Raw genomic sequence first — 13,492 nt, 5'->3', positions numbered from 1 at the left:
TAATATTATGCTGCAGTTAAAAATGTGTATTATTTACATATATCGTATAAAATAACTCAGTATCTTCAAAGGAATAAGTTTGTCTTATCTCATGTGTTCTGGTCCCAGCATCCTACATTTAACAGTATATAATAATTTCAATGAAAGTTAGCAAGAAACATGTCATTGTAAGACAGAGACCTGGCAAACTGTAATATACTGAAAAGGAATGATTATCCCATGAAGTAGGTAATATTTCATTGTGCTAACTGTGAAGTAGGGCAGTAAATATTGTAAAGCATCACTTACTAGGGACTGAAACTAGGTGATGCATTATTCAACGCTTGTGAATGTAAAGCTCTATTTGGTATTGTTCAATATCAAGACTTCATAAAATCTTTTAGTTTCTATGGGATTTGAAAGTTCATTTTCAGAGGCTTTGTAATACTTGTAATATTTATAGAAGAAAACTAAATTTTATGAATCTAAATTTTCCAGAATATCAGTAAAAACTATCCATTAAAGAAGATAAGACCACCACAGAGGTGCTCGTAAAGGTTTAGTGTATTCGCCACATATATGACTTTCTGCAACACTGAGTGTTGAGAATACATGAATATAACAATATAGGTGGGAAGATGCAAGCCTGTGATGTCTTCTGAACATGAGTTTCATAACTGATGCTCCCTTTGTCTTAAGGGGAAATTCACTAGTTGCCTCTTTTTTACAGAAATCAAAATGCAGAGTCAGGCTGAAATAATAATAAACAACGAAGAAGCATCATTTTAAAATGTCCTACAGAGGGTGCATCCCATGTAACAACTAAAGTTACATAGTTCTTCAGTAACTCATGGATGAATATGCTTGCTCATCAGAGGAATCAGGACCCTCTCCTTCCCTTAAATCTCTGTACGCTACCGCTGGCATCAATCTGAAATACCTGAGTTTTATTGAGAGACTGCTCTATTCAAGTAGAGTTGAATAGTAGTGGTTGTTGTTTTTAAAAATAAGTGTAACAGTCACCTCTTATCTGAACAATGTCTAATCATCTGTCCTAAACTCAGGCTGGCGTGTGCGTGTTACTATGCTGAAGGACCCTGAACAGTTCAGGGAAGAAGAATCTGGCTGCAGTTTGTCATCCTCCCTTTGGTTCACAAGAGCATCTTCTTGTCCCTGCAATTCAGAATATGGAATATTCAGAATATGGAATATTCTTCAAGTTGGCTCCCTACAGTTCAAAATCCAGCACCTTACAGCATCATTACTTAAAACAAAGTCCTCCACTTTATGCCTTATAGATGCCTTCTAGTCTCTTCTGTCTCTTTCAGGTAAGAACTTTTTTTTTTTTTTAATATAAATAATACAACACATTGGAATTAATCAGGATAAAGTATTCCCGAGCCTCTACTTGAAAGTTTTCTAAAATAGCTGCAGAATTTCATTTAATTCAAACATTGTATTTACACATTCGGAACTCCCTGGGAAGCTCCTGTTTCGAGTTTGGCAACCCCGCTTCTGAAGGTTCCTCCCCCAACTGCCCCCTCTGTGTCCGCCCCGCGGCTGCGCGGCTCCGCCCCATCCTGCCGAGGGAGTCCCCAGCTGCCGCTGCAAGTTCCGAGGCTGGGATACGATGTCCTTGAAAGGAGCGGCAGGGTGTGGGGAGCTTATTTTCTATGTGAATGGCAGGAAGGTGAGTGCTGCTGGGAGGGAGAGTGGAGAAAGAGCGGTTGCTGTTCCAGAAGTAACCCTGAAGGGTGTGGGCACAAATAGGATCTGGTTTCCGCAGACTTATTCACAAGAGTATAACTGAATCCTCAGACGAAGCCTCTGGAATGCAAATCACTCGCCTAGTATCACTTTGGCTAGCTAACTTTCATGCATCTAGCAAGTGCTGTTAGAAGGGGAGAAGCGGCAGAGGAGGAGAAGTGGTTATTTGGTTTATGTGTCAAGGTTTTGGTAGCAGGGGGCTGCAGGGGTGGCATCTGTGAGAAGAGTCTATAAACTGCCCCATGTTAGATAAAAGAGCTAGTTTCAGCTGGCTCTAAAGGGACACACCTCTGGCCAGAGCTGAGCCAATAAGCGATGTTGTTTGCGCCTCTGTGAGAGCAGATTTAAGAAAGGGGAAATAACCTGCTGTGTAACAGCAGTTGGGAGAGCAAGGAGTGAGAACCAGCCCTGGAGGGCCGGAGGTGCTCCAGGTGCCAGAGCTGAAAATCCCCTGCGAATGGTGGAGAGGCCCAGCATGAAGCAGGCTGTCCCCCTGCAGCCCATGGTGTACCATAGCACAGCAGATTTCCTTGTTGCAGCCAATGGAGGAGCCCCTGGTGGAGCAGGTGGATGTTGCCTGGAGGAGGCTGCAGCCCGTGGAGAACCCACACGAGAGCAGGCTCTGGGCCAGAGCTTTAGCCCCTGGAGAGGAGCCCATGCAGGAGCAGGGGATCTGGGGGGATTTGCTGTCCATGGGGGACCCATGTTGGAACAGTTTGCTCCTGATGGATGGCCCCCATGGTACAGACCCATATGGGAGCATTTCTTAAAGAGCGTTTGCCTGTGGGAAGCCCATGAAGGATCAGTTCAGGAAGAATGGCATCCTGTGGGATGGACCCCATGTGGAGCAGGGGCGCAGAGAGTGACCGTGAAGGAGTGGTAGAGACAAAGTGCTACAGACTGCAGCACCCATTCCCCTTTGCCCTGTGCCACTTGGGGGGAGGAGGTAGAAGAGGGCAGATGAGAGGAAGGTGTTTTTAGTTTGTTTTCTTTGTTTCTCAGTTCTCTAGCTTGTTAGGAATGTCTCTAATCTCCCTGTACTGAGTCTGTTTTGCCCATGACAATAATTGGTAAGTGATCATCTCCCTGTCCTTATCTCAACCCTTGAGCCCTTTGCATCATATTTTCTCCCCCTTTCCCTTTGAGGAGGGGGAGTGAGAGAGTGGCTGTGGTGGAGTTCAGCTGCAGAGCAAGGTAAATCCACGATGTGGTTAAAACATTCCACAGCTCTGTTGAGTTAGGGGGGGGAAAAAACTCCAAAGTGAAGTGGACTTTAAACTGGCTATCAAATCTGGGTGGTGAGCAAACTAGTTTTTCATTTGTAGGTGCCTAGCTTCTCGTTTTCAATGGTTGTTGGAGAAGAGATGCACAGAGTCACACCAGCAAGTCAACAAGACTGAAGTGCCAAAATCTGGACTAACGGCCATCATAATGATAATACTGCAAGAGCAAAATTAAGCTTGTTATTGATTCAATGTAACTGGAAGGAAACAGCTGATTCTAAGCAGTGGAATAAACAATCCTCTAATGAAATAAGAATGTAGGCATTTCTGATGCTCTGTTGTTGGTCTATTAAGGCAAGCGCAAGTTTATGTAAATAAAACTGGATGAAAAGTGATTCCTGCTGATAGCCTTAGAGGCTTCCTCTAGTGTTCGTTCCAGTAGGTTAAAGTACCAGAGAGACTAAAATCTGCAAATCATTAATTCTTTGCTACCTTTATTGTAGCAAAGTTCTATCCCATTTTTATTTTTAGTATGGTTGAAGGTCAATTCCCTCAGCATAACCTTTCAAGTAAGCAGCATTTATTTTTAGTAGATCCTGGAAACGTATCTGTCTGAAGAATTTCTTACAAGTCCAAACTCTCCTGTGGGCATTGCAATAGGGGGTAGCTCTATGAGAGGAAACCAGAGAAGGACTTTTTTCTGGCTTTGTGGGAATGTAGCCTGTGCCCTGAATTTTGAAAAGTTTTGCTTTCTTAGTTAAAGAAAGGTTTTCATTTTTTTACTGCAGATAATAGAGAAAAATGCTGATCCTGAACAGATGCTGCTGTCTTATCTGCGAAAGAGACGTATCCTTTTCTTATTTTTTCTTGAAGTCACTCAGTTGAAAGTCTTATTCGAGCAAAATTCTCATAAATGATAATAAAAAGGTTATTTACGAGCTTAAAGAAGCTGTGACTTCCTTAAGATAAAACAACCATATTAAATGATGTCCTTCTTAAGCCAAATACTCTTCAGTGAGCTGCTGTATTTTTTTTTAGCCTAGTTTCCTAAACAAATAAGAGCTATGCCATTTGCACATAGTGATCTATGTGCATGTGTGTATTTATCTGTCTGTTTCTAAGAACCTTTTGGCTAGTGTGAATAAAACTTGACAGAGTAGGCATCTCCAAATTGTGTAAAAGTCTCTTTGTGGAAAGAGGAAAGACCTTGTGATAAGAGCCTAAGTCTGTTGGAATTTGGAAGTAATCTGTTAACTTCTTATGATAAGCATTCCAAACAGATTTCTAAACCTTAAAAACAAACAAAAAACAGGTCTTAACAGCAAGTAAATACAACAAGTATGTTTTTTAAAACAGGAGGAAAGAAAATAGATAAAGCAGAAGTTGAAAGAGCTAGAGCTTATACCCTGCCATTATTTTTTTTCCAAATTTCTCTCCTGTCTTGGTTTGTCCACATCTCAGTGGCCTCCTCTGTTGCTACAAATTCTGCGGCAGTTGCTCTGATCTTTTCCTCTATTTTTATTTGCCTTTTCTGAGGCTTGTTTATATGTCTGCTTTCAACTGTTAGCAATTTTCCAGAACCTGCTGTGCCACAGGCTTATTCCCAGTATTCATGAAGCTGTTGTTTACTGTTGAGTAACACATTATGTGTAGGGACTGTCAGCCAGGAACATGGACCAAATGTGAGAGCGCAGAATCTCCCCTGTTTGGCAGCTTCCTAGGCTGTCTCCTGAAACATATTACCAGAGAGCAAAATGACATATACCATACACTAGAGAATTCACACAACAGAATGTTTTTATAAACTTTAAATTTTTAAAAGAAAAACTTAAGTTGAAACATCTTCATTACTGGTCAGTCATAAGGAGGAGTCTGGTGAAGAATAGGTTGCTGTAGTTCTGGTAATTAGGAAATCAATCTTCATTAACTTGTAACAACTTCAAGCTCCATTGAGCTATAAAACATGGCTCCATACCAGTTCTATCACAAGAGTTGTACTTCATTCGTTAAAGCACATTTGTGAGTGAGATTATCTAGGTCCCATACATATTCTGCACTGACTTGCTCTGGCACCATGAAAAATCATTTAACCTTACTGTATCTTTGTACTCTCCTTATAAAACAAGGATAAGATTAACTTGTTTTCTGGAGCTAGTTAGTGGTTTTACCCTACAATTTAAATGTCAACTTATTCCTGTATTCTGTTGCTTATGTCTGTATAATAGTGTGTCATTCTCTAAGATGTATCTGTACAACTGCGGCTGAGATCACTCAGCTAGCCAGACTTGAGATACTGATTCTTTTCACAGCAAACTTCCACACATAGCTAACTTAGCTAGGAGGACAGCTAATTTCTTAAACAGCCAAAAATGAATGGCAGGGAGCAAAAATATAGGTCAGAAATAACTTATGCTGATGCTGCCAAAATTTGTATAATCCAAAATGCCTGAGTATGAGGAAATTTAGTGTCTTCCAGTAATGTGTTTTATAATTGCAACATACAATATAATACTTCAGTAAGTATCCTGACTTTTTTTTTTTTAGGCTAAATGCCATAGAAATTGGCATATTAGACACTGTTAGTAACTATAAGGCCCAGTGTAAATTAGCAAATAAATAGAAGAGTAAGAAGGAAAGAAACTGTATCTTAAAATGTACTGGTTATATCTGACAGGTTAGGATATTAGTGAAAGGGCTCTGTAAAGCATTTTGCAGTGGAAAAAGTAGTAGAGCTTAATTAGGTGAGACCTTAAAACAATGTATGTGTGTCAGAGCATTATTTCAAGTGAAGAGTGCTAACCCCCACGTTGACAAACAACTTTTCACAACACATTGTTAAAAGCAAAGGCAGCTTGTTTCCCCCTCCATCATTCCCTGCTCCTGGCAGAAAGCTCTCTTCCTGCAACTTGTGCCAACTGTGATATTCCTCAGACCTCTCTGTGTACTAATTCCACTTGCTAGACCAGCAGAAAAGTGACCCAGGAAAAAACAGGGGGTAGCTATCAGCTGGATTAGTGACTCAGTCACTAATTAGCTCATCATTGATCAGCTCATGGAAGGGGCTGGTGAGAATAAGAATTGGTGCAAGAGGTCTTGGGTTTTTTCCAGTTACTTTTCCAGTGGCACTTCTGGGAAAACTTTGGATGTTCTTTGTACTTTGTACTGTTTGGATAACCAGTGTCCTGCTGGATATATAACTAGTTTGCCTGTTAGAAGTTTTTTCTTTTCATGTTTTCACTTGTAAAACTTTTTCACTTACTGTTTCTCACCCAAATTACTCCTTCAAAAGAATTCAGAATCGAGTTTCACTTTTCCTTGTGAACAGGATTTTGTTTGTTTTTCCTTATCTTCAATCTTATTTTCACTGAAAATTTTAATCCAGTATAAGAAAGAATCCAATATATATGCTATTGTACCTAACCAATTATATATTCCATAAAAGTTCAGGAAAAAAGATGGTCCTCAAGCTTTATAGAAGAATAAAGGCCAAGACTTTTTTTTTTTTTCCCTAATGGTAGCACTTTCAGTCCGTCTTACAGGAACTAAGTATGGCTGTGGAGGAGGTGGCTGTGGTGCCTGTACGGTGATGATATCAACTTATGAGCCAGCTTCAAAGAAGATACGGTATCCTTAACAGAAAATTTGTAAAGCTTTATGCAAAATTTTATGACTGTAAATGTAGTTTCCAGGTATGAAACTTGAAAAACAAACAAACAAAAACATTTGTAATACATGTGTTTTTTAGTAAAAGAATCCAGAAGGAAGAGCCGCTTTAATCTAAAGAAGGGCATGGTTTAAAAAAAAAATCAACTGTTCGTTCAGCTATAAATTTGTTGAAATGCTTAATTTGCTAATACAACCTGACAGCTGCAGTGAGGAGTTTTCTCTTTAGGAAGCATTAATTTAACATCCTTTGTGGTGATCACAGGAACATAGCTTCTCCCTGCAGTTCTGTCATATAAGTAGTGGGAGAACAGGGCAGCCAGAAGCATGAGTTGGATCAGCCCAGCCCTCTAATGCTTAACTCCCTGTCTTCCCCCAAAAGAGATTTTGAAACTCAAAAACAGTTTTGTTAAACTAAAAGCAGGAATAAATTACATTTAAATTGAAAAAACTTAGTCAAATTGTTAAATAGTAACTGTCATTGTCAACGGAGTATCTTTTCAGGTGTGTGTGGGGGGGAGGATATCAAAATGTTCTAGTTGTTCCTTTAGACAATTGCATTATGTTGGAGTACAATGCAAATGAAATGTTTAATGTTATTTTAAGTGTTAAAAGAATTATAATGATGCTACCAAAAAGAAACATTTCAGCTAAAGTAAAACAAAACATTTTATTGTTAATGACAAAAAGCTTTACAGAATTTTCATTTTGGTACATTGTTCCTGTTTAGAATGATTTTTATTTTTATTTTTTTTACATTAGAATTTCATTTGGATCAGAAACTTGGATTTCAAATTATCAGCAATAATTTTTTTCTTCTTTCAGAGGACTACACCAACTCTCCCTTCCCCACCTTCTTCATCCAAAACACACTTGAAAGGTTGATTGTGGGCAGGAGAAATGAGAGGGCAATTAGAAAAGACTGAAGTATTAGGGAAGATGTAAATTCTCCAGAACTGTCAATATTATGTCCTTGTAGGTACAGTCTTTGTACTGGGGACAAGAAACACAGCCAGTAAGTAATCTCTTCTATAGCGCTTACTCTCTTGTCATTCCAAATGATAGTAATGACTGCTTTGTAAGTATAAACTAAGTCTTACTTTACCACAAAATAATATTCAGATGTGTTTTAAGTTCTTTATTCCCCTTAATGTTCCAAAGACACTACTCAGCAAATGCATGCTTGCTTCCTATTTGCTCCTTGTATGGTGTGGCAGTCACCACAGTGGAAGGTGTTGGAAGTACAAAAAGCAGGGTTCATCCAGTTCAGGTAAGAATGCATTGTCATTGTGTAAGAAGATTATTGATTTCTTCCTTTGTATGGGCTGGCTTGAGTGGCAGTGCATGGGAATCAGGGCATGGGTATTTCATATGTTGCTTATTCCCCCTGATAAATGATAACAGAAGACAACATGAGTTTCTGATGGTTGGTTGATCAAGACTGATGATGTGTAGCTCATGATGGACCTTGCAGTAATACTGACACCCTGATCAAATAGTTGGTACATAATAATTGTTGCAGTGAATCAGGCTTACCATTCCATTTGAGGTAATGACACATCTTGGACAATGCCCTTTAGCTGATGTTTTAGTATGGAAGCAAAAAAGGCAAAAGCCCACTGAAGGTTAATTAGCTTCCTTGGTGATGTGTGTTAGGCTTTCATGCCCAGAATAATTACTCTTATTTGGAGCTTAAATTGCTTTCCTTAAGAAGTCTGATTTACCATCAAGAAAGCATTTAGTATGGGTTTCCTATATGTGAGAGAGTTTATTAGAAAGGTGAAGTACATTGAAAGGAGTGCCATTTGTGGTGTTATATTTCAGGAAAGGCTTGCCAAGTGCCATGGCTCCCAGTGTGGTTTCTGTACCCCTGGAATGGTGATGTCCATATACACATTACTAAGAAACTACCCAGAACCAACTTCAGAGCAGATGACTGCAGCTTTGGCTGGTAAATATTGCCACTTTTAATTTGTAGGTATGTCATTGAACCATTTTCTTCTGATACTTTGCATATACGAGCGCAAGTCTGTGTGGGTAAACATGCATGTGTGTACTCTAAATTGCGCTTCCCAGCAGAGTTGCTACTGGACACTGACATTTTATTTCCTGTCATTCTTTTATCGTGGAATATGAATCATGGAGCTGTGGATTGCTCAGGGACAGGTGTTCAAAATATCCTCATATGCATCTTCTGAAGTGTTTTAAATCAGATGTGCAAAAATGACAGTACACTGGAGAAGAAGCTGCCTCTGAAAGTTTCTGAGATACTATTACATCTGGAGTTGAGAATGTCATAAACCTCACAGGAAGAGGGTCCCTTTGTGGTAGGGATAAAACAGTCAAATAAGGTAGAGACGTATGCAGGCCATCTTTACTAAGGGCAAATGTGAACATTTTTTGCAGGTAAAATATGTTTTCAATTATGCTGTAGAGTTATAATGGACTCAGACATTTCATGTTACTATGAGATGAACTAGATGGAGGTATAATGCTAAGCTTCACTATTAAAAATAGGTTGGAGGAAAGGAAAAACATTTTGAGTGGGTATAATCTGTTGTCTCCTGTTTGCTAAGATGTAGTCACTGTTCTTTCTAGTGCAGCTCTCAAGTATCTCATATTCCCCTGGAAACAACAGCCTTTTCTCTTGGGAGCTGCAGGGTCTTAAGTCTAGTGACACAGTGATCTTTTTATGTCTTTCGGAGACCAAAAACTTTATTTTCAGCCTCAAAGATCCAAACCTCATATAAAAGCATTTTACTCCCACATCATTAGAACAAAGGCTTTTTTTTATTGATTTCCTTTTTTTTTTTTTCAGGAAACTTGTGCCGTTGTACTGGATATAGGCCAATCCTAGATGCCTGTAAAACCTTTTGTAAGGTGAGGAGTAGTGATTATAGAAGTTTTATCATAACTTTGTTGTGATTATTAGTACTCTCTTAAAGTACAAATAGATTGTGCCTATTAGCACTTTCAGTATGTTTATGAACTAATGTTTTAGTTCATATGTTCCTATGGACATGGTGTATGAGGAGTATGAATTATTATGAAATATGGCATTTAGATTAGAAATTTAGACAGATTGCCCAGAGAAGCTGTGGATGCCCCATCCCTGGAAGTGTTTAAGGCCAGGTTGGATGGGACTTTGGGCAGCCTGATCTAGTGGAAGGTGTCCCTGTCCATGGCAGGGGGGTTGGAATTAGATGATCTTTAAGGTCCCTTCCAACCCAAACTGTTTTATGGTTCTTATATACAGGCCATGAAGATTTTTAATAAGACCATGTATTTTTCCTCTGTTAAGAGATGCAGGTCAGAATCACAGAATCATCTAGGTTGGAAGAGACCTCCAAGATCACCCAGTCCAACCTCTCACCTAACACTAACAAGTCCTCCACTAAACCATATCACTAAGTGCTACATCTAAACGTCTCTTGAAGACCTCCAGGGATGGTGACTCAACCACTTCCGTGGGCAGCCTATTCCAGTGCCTAACAACCCTTTCAGTAAAGAAGTTCTTCCTAATATCCAACCTAAACCTTCCCTGGCGCAACTTTAACCCATTCCCCCTCGTCCTGTCACCAGGCACGTGGGAGAATAGACCAAACCCCACCTTGCTGCAGCCTCCTTTCAGGTACCTGTAGAGTGTGATAAGGTCTCCCCTGAGCCTCCTCTTCTCCAGGCTAAACAATCCTAGCTCCCTCAGCCGCCCCTCGTAAGACTTGTTCTCCAGACCCCTCACCAGCCTCGTCGCCCTTCTGTGGACTCTCTCGAGCACCTCGATGTCCTTCTTGTAGCGAGGGGCCCACAACTGAACACAGTACTCGAGGTGCAGCCTCACCAGAGCCGAGTACAGGGGGACAATCACTTCCCTAGACCTGCTGGCCACGCTGCTTCTTATACAAGCCAGGATGCTGTTGGCCTTCTTGGCCACCTGAGCACACTGCTGGCTCATATTCAGCTGCCTATCAACCAATACTCCCAGGTCCTTCTCTGCCAGGCAGCTTTCCAGCCACTCATCTCCCAGCCTGTAGCGCTGCTTGGGGTTGTTGTGCCCCAGGTGCAGGACCCGGCACTTGGCCTTGTTGAACCTCATACAGTTGGCCTCAGCCCACTGGTCCAGCCTATCCAGATCCTCCTGCAGAGCCTTCCTACCCTCGAGCAGATCGACACACCCACCTAACTTGGCGTTGTCTGCAAACTTACTGAGGGTGCACTCGATCCCCCCATCCAGGTCATCGATAAAGATATTAAAGAGAAATAAAAAGAACCTCTGTTGCCCTGAGAAGGGAGTCACCTACAACAATCACCCTTCTTTCTTTCTTAGTGGAGGCAGTCCTGAGGCGTGGAGTCAACTTCCTTGCCTTAGGCATCCTCCTGGGTAGACTGTTAAACTCATCCTCACCCACCAGTCTCTCAAGCTCCAGGCCTCAAACCTGTTGTGTAAGGGCACCTGGGAAGGCTTAGCCGGTAGGGAGAGGAGTTGCCTGCGACGTCAAGCAGGGACCTGTTTCCATTCCTCCTCATCTCCTGGGTCCCCTCCCTCTGCTCGGCAGAGGGTTTGGGGTGTCTGACCTCAGTGCCTTTCCTTCAGGCCTTGCAGGGAGTTGCTCCACCTGTCTATCTCCCACTCACACTCCCTGATGATGAATAAGGTGTCTAGTGGCCTAGCTTGTTTATTTAAATAAAAAAAAAAAAAAGGAACTTGGGAACTTGGTGTCTAGCATGGATTATGAAGGGTAATCCAAAGTAACTACATGTATTTTATCATGGGTCGATACTGGCATAAATAACGTGTCAGAGACCTGCAATGAAAGAAATGGGAGACTGAACTGTGGACAGAAGAAATAATGTTGAATGTGTGTTCTCACAAGGTCCACCAAATTTCATATAACATGAAATATTTTATATTAAGGACTTCAACATCACAAGATTTTAAGATATTTTTGGATATTGTTTCTTTTACACACAAATCCTTCCGATGCAGTTAATTATTAAATGTTATCCAGAACTTCATTGAAATGTAAGGAGAGACTCTTAATGGCTCAAGCAGTCTTTAACTTAGTGCCAGTCTGGGCACTATTTTACTGATAGAATGTTCCTACTTTAGGAATCTGTTTGTTGTCAAAGTAAAGCAAGTGGAAAGTGTTGCTTGGATCACGAAGAGGATTTGTTTGACAAGGAAGAGAAGGTAGGATTTTAAGTATTTTAACTGTACTAGTTGGATATAAAAACTTACAGAAAAAAGTCTTGCATTGTGTATTTATTGTAACTATTCAAGATATAGGCATATTCTATTTATACCCTCCACCTTATTCACCTTCCATAATATTACAGTTGTTATGTATAAAATCGGATATTTTATTATTCCTCACAAGAAATTTGGAAATATTTCTAAAAATCAAGGCTTATATGTGTATTTTTTTATGAGAAGGAGATGATGTAGCAATCATTGCATTATGCAAAAAATCAGGGCATATGTGGAACTGTCTAAAACCAACAAGTGATGATCTGAATGTAACCATTGATCTCTTCAGAATTTAACCGTTGGCTTGAATCCAATAAACTGCTATGTTCCTAAAAAATAAGTCATGATTGTAGTGTTATAAGAAACCTTTTATTCATGTATGTTTGACTTCGTTCTCAATTTTCTTTCAATAATATCTGATCTGCTTCTCTGCCTTTTGGATTCTGTAGGTTGGCATGAAACCAGCTACTTTCTTACAGTAGGACACCAGGAAGCCTGTAGTTAGTCTTTCAGTTACTTGCCTCTATACATGCTAATACGCACATTTATGTTAGGAGTAAACTTTGAGAAACTGTTATGACCACTTCCTTCACCTGCAGCTTCAAATGAAGCATGGTAATTTAGCACAAAATCCGAAAGATAATGGAATTGCTGATTTTGTACTGGCTTCAGTGGGACCATTACAGGTTTTTTTTTGGTTTTGTTTTGTGTGGAAATAAGAATGAGAGAAAAAAATAGATCGTGTCTTTGCTTGTTTCCTGTCGTTTTAAGGTTTCCACCAGACTATTTTCACCAGATGAATTCCAGCCCTTAGATCCCACTCAGGAGCTTATATTTCCTCCAGAACTAATGGTAATTTTTGCTACTTACAGACTACTCTTCAGTTCTGTCTTTTCCTTCATTGTAGTCCATAGTTCAGAACTCATTCTGACGTCCTGCTTAGCAGTGATTCATCAGAAAAATATGTCATATCATTCTGGATTGATTTTTAATGTTATTTTTTCCCCCAGTGATCTCATTGAATAATCACATACAAAAAATCGTATCGGGAAGCTGCAGAATTAAGCATTAGGTGAGAAGACAAAGTAACCTAAAGGGAGTGTTCAGTGCAGCACCTGAATGTACAAATGCTTCCTAGTAAACTGGCAAATACTTTTTATCTAACATTGGCAAAATATTACATTTTCCCCATTTTGTGGCTTAATAGTTTTGCTGGTCTTCTCTATCAAAAGTCAGCCTTAAATGGCTAGCCAGTCTGGGGAGTGTTTAGCTCCAGTGATTCAAGTGGGGCAAAGATATAAGCAGCTGAAATAAGGACACTGGAATAGAAATTGTCAGTAATCCTTGATTATTGAGAGCAGTATATGCCCTAGAAAAACTAAAAGCTGCTTCCTTTGCATTATTGTCAAGGTATAGATTCAAAGCCAAATTCTCTATAGCTAGCTGTCTGCTTACAGAGAAAAGTTGAGAACTGTGAGATAGGTGTTCCTGCCTATGTATTTGTACCTACACCAGTTCACAAGGTTTTTCCAACTGATCAGTAAACAGTGCTAAAACATCCAGACACATCCATGTGTTTACATAAAGGAATGTGGCTGCTGGTGTCACTGGTGAC

General features: G+C 40.1%; 1 protein-coding gene across 5 annotated transcripts in view; it reads left to right on the top strand.

The window, feature by feature from the left end:
• The first annotated feature begins 1,083 nt into the window (after positions 1-1,083).
• The window catches only part of AOX1 (aldehyde oxidase 1), a 50,388-nt gene continuing 37,979 nt past the window's right edge, over positions 1,084-13,492 (top strand). For 3 of the 5 annotated variants that reach the window (XR_010832397.1, XM_048058348.2, XM_048058349.2), the window contains exons 1-8: positions 1,520-1,669; positions 3,758-3,815; positions 6,497-6,593; positions 7,794-7,902; positions 8,457-8,583; positions 9,451-9,512; positions 11,740-11,820; positions 12,649-12,729. Coding sequence is in view for 4 of the 5 variants with exons in the window: in XM_048058348.2 (XP_047914305.1) it covers positions 1,610-1,669; positions 3,758-3,815; positions 6,497-6,593; positions 7,794-7,902; positions 8,457-8,583; positions 9,451-9,512; positions 11,740-11,820; positions 12,649-12,729 (675 nt within the window). In the remaining variant the exon portion in view is untranslated. Of the gene's footprint in view, positions 1,308-1,519; positions 1,670-3,757; positions 3,816-6,496; positions 6,594-7,793; positions 7,903-8,456; positions 8,584-9,450; positions 9,513-11,739; positions 11,821-12,648; positions 12,730-13,492 lie in introns of those variants that run through there. The other 2 variants (XM_066999561.1, XM_066999562.1) reach the window with 2 other exon arrangements.

Source organism: Anser cygnoides, chromosome 6 (assembly GCF_040182565.1).
Source record: "Anser cygnoides isolate HZ-2024a breed goose chromosome 6, Taihu_goose_T2T_genome, whole genome shotgun sequence".
Lineage (NCBI taxonomy): Eukaryota > Metazoa > Chordata > Aves > Anseriformes > Anatidae > Anser > Anser cygnoides.
Note: the sequence above shows the minus strand (reverse complement) of the source record. Positions and strands in the feature narration are given on the sequence as shown.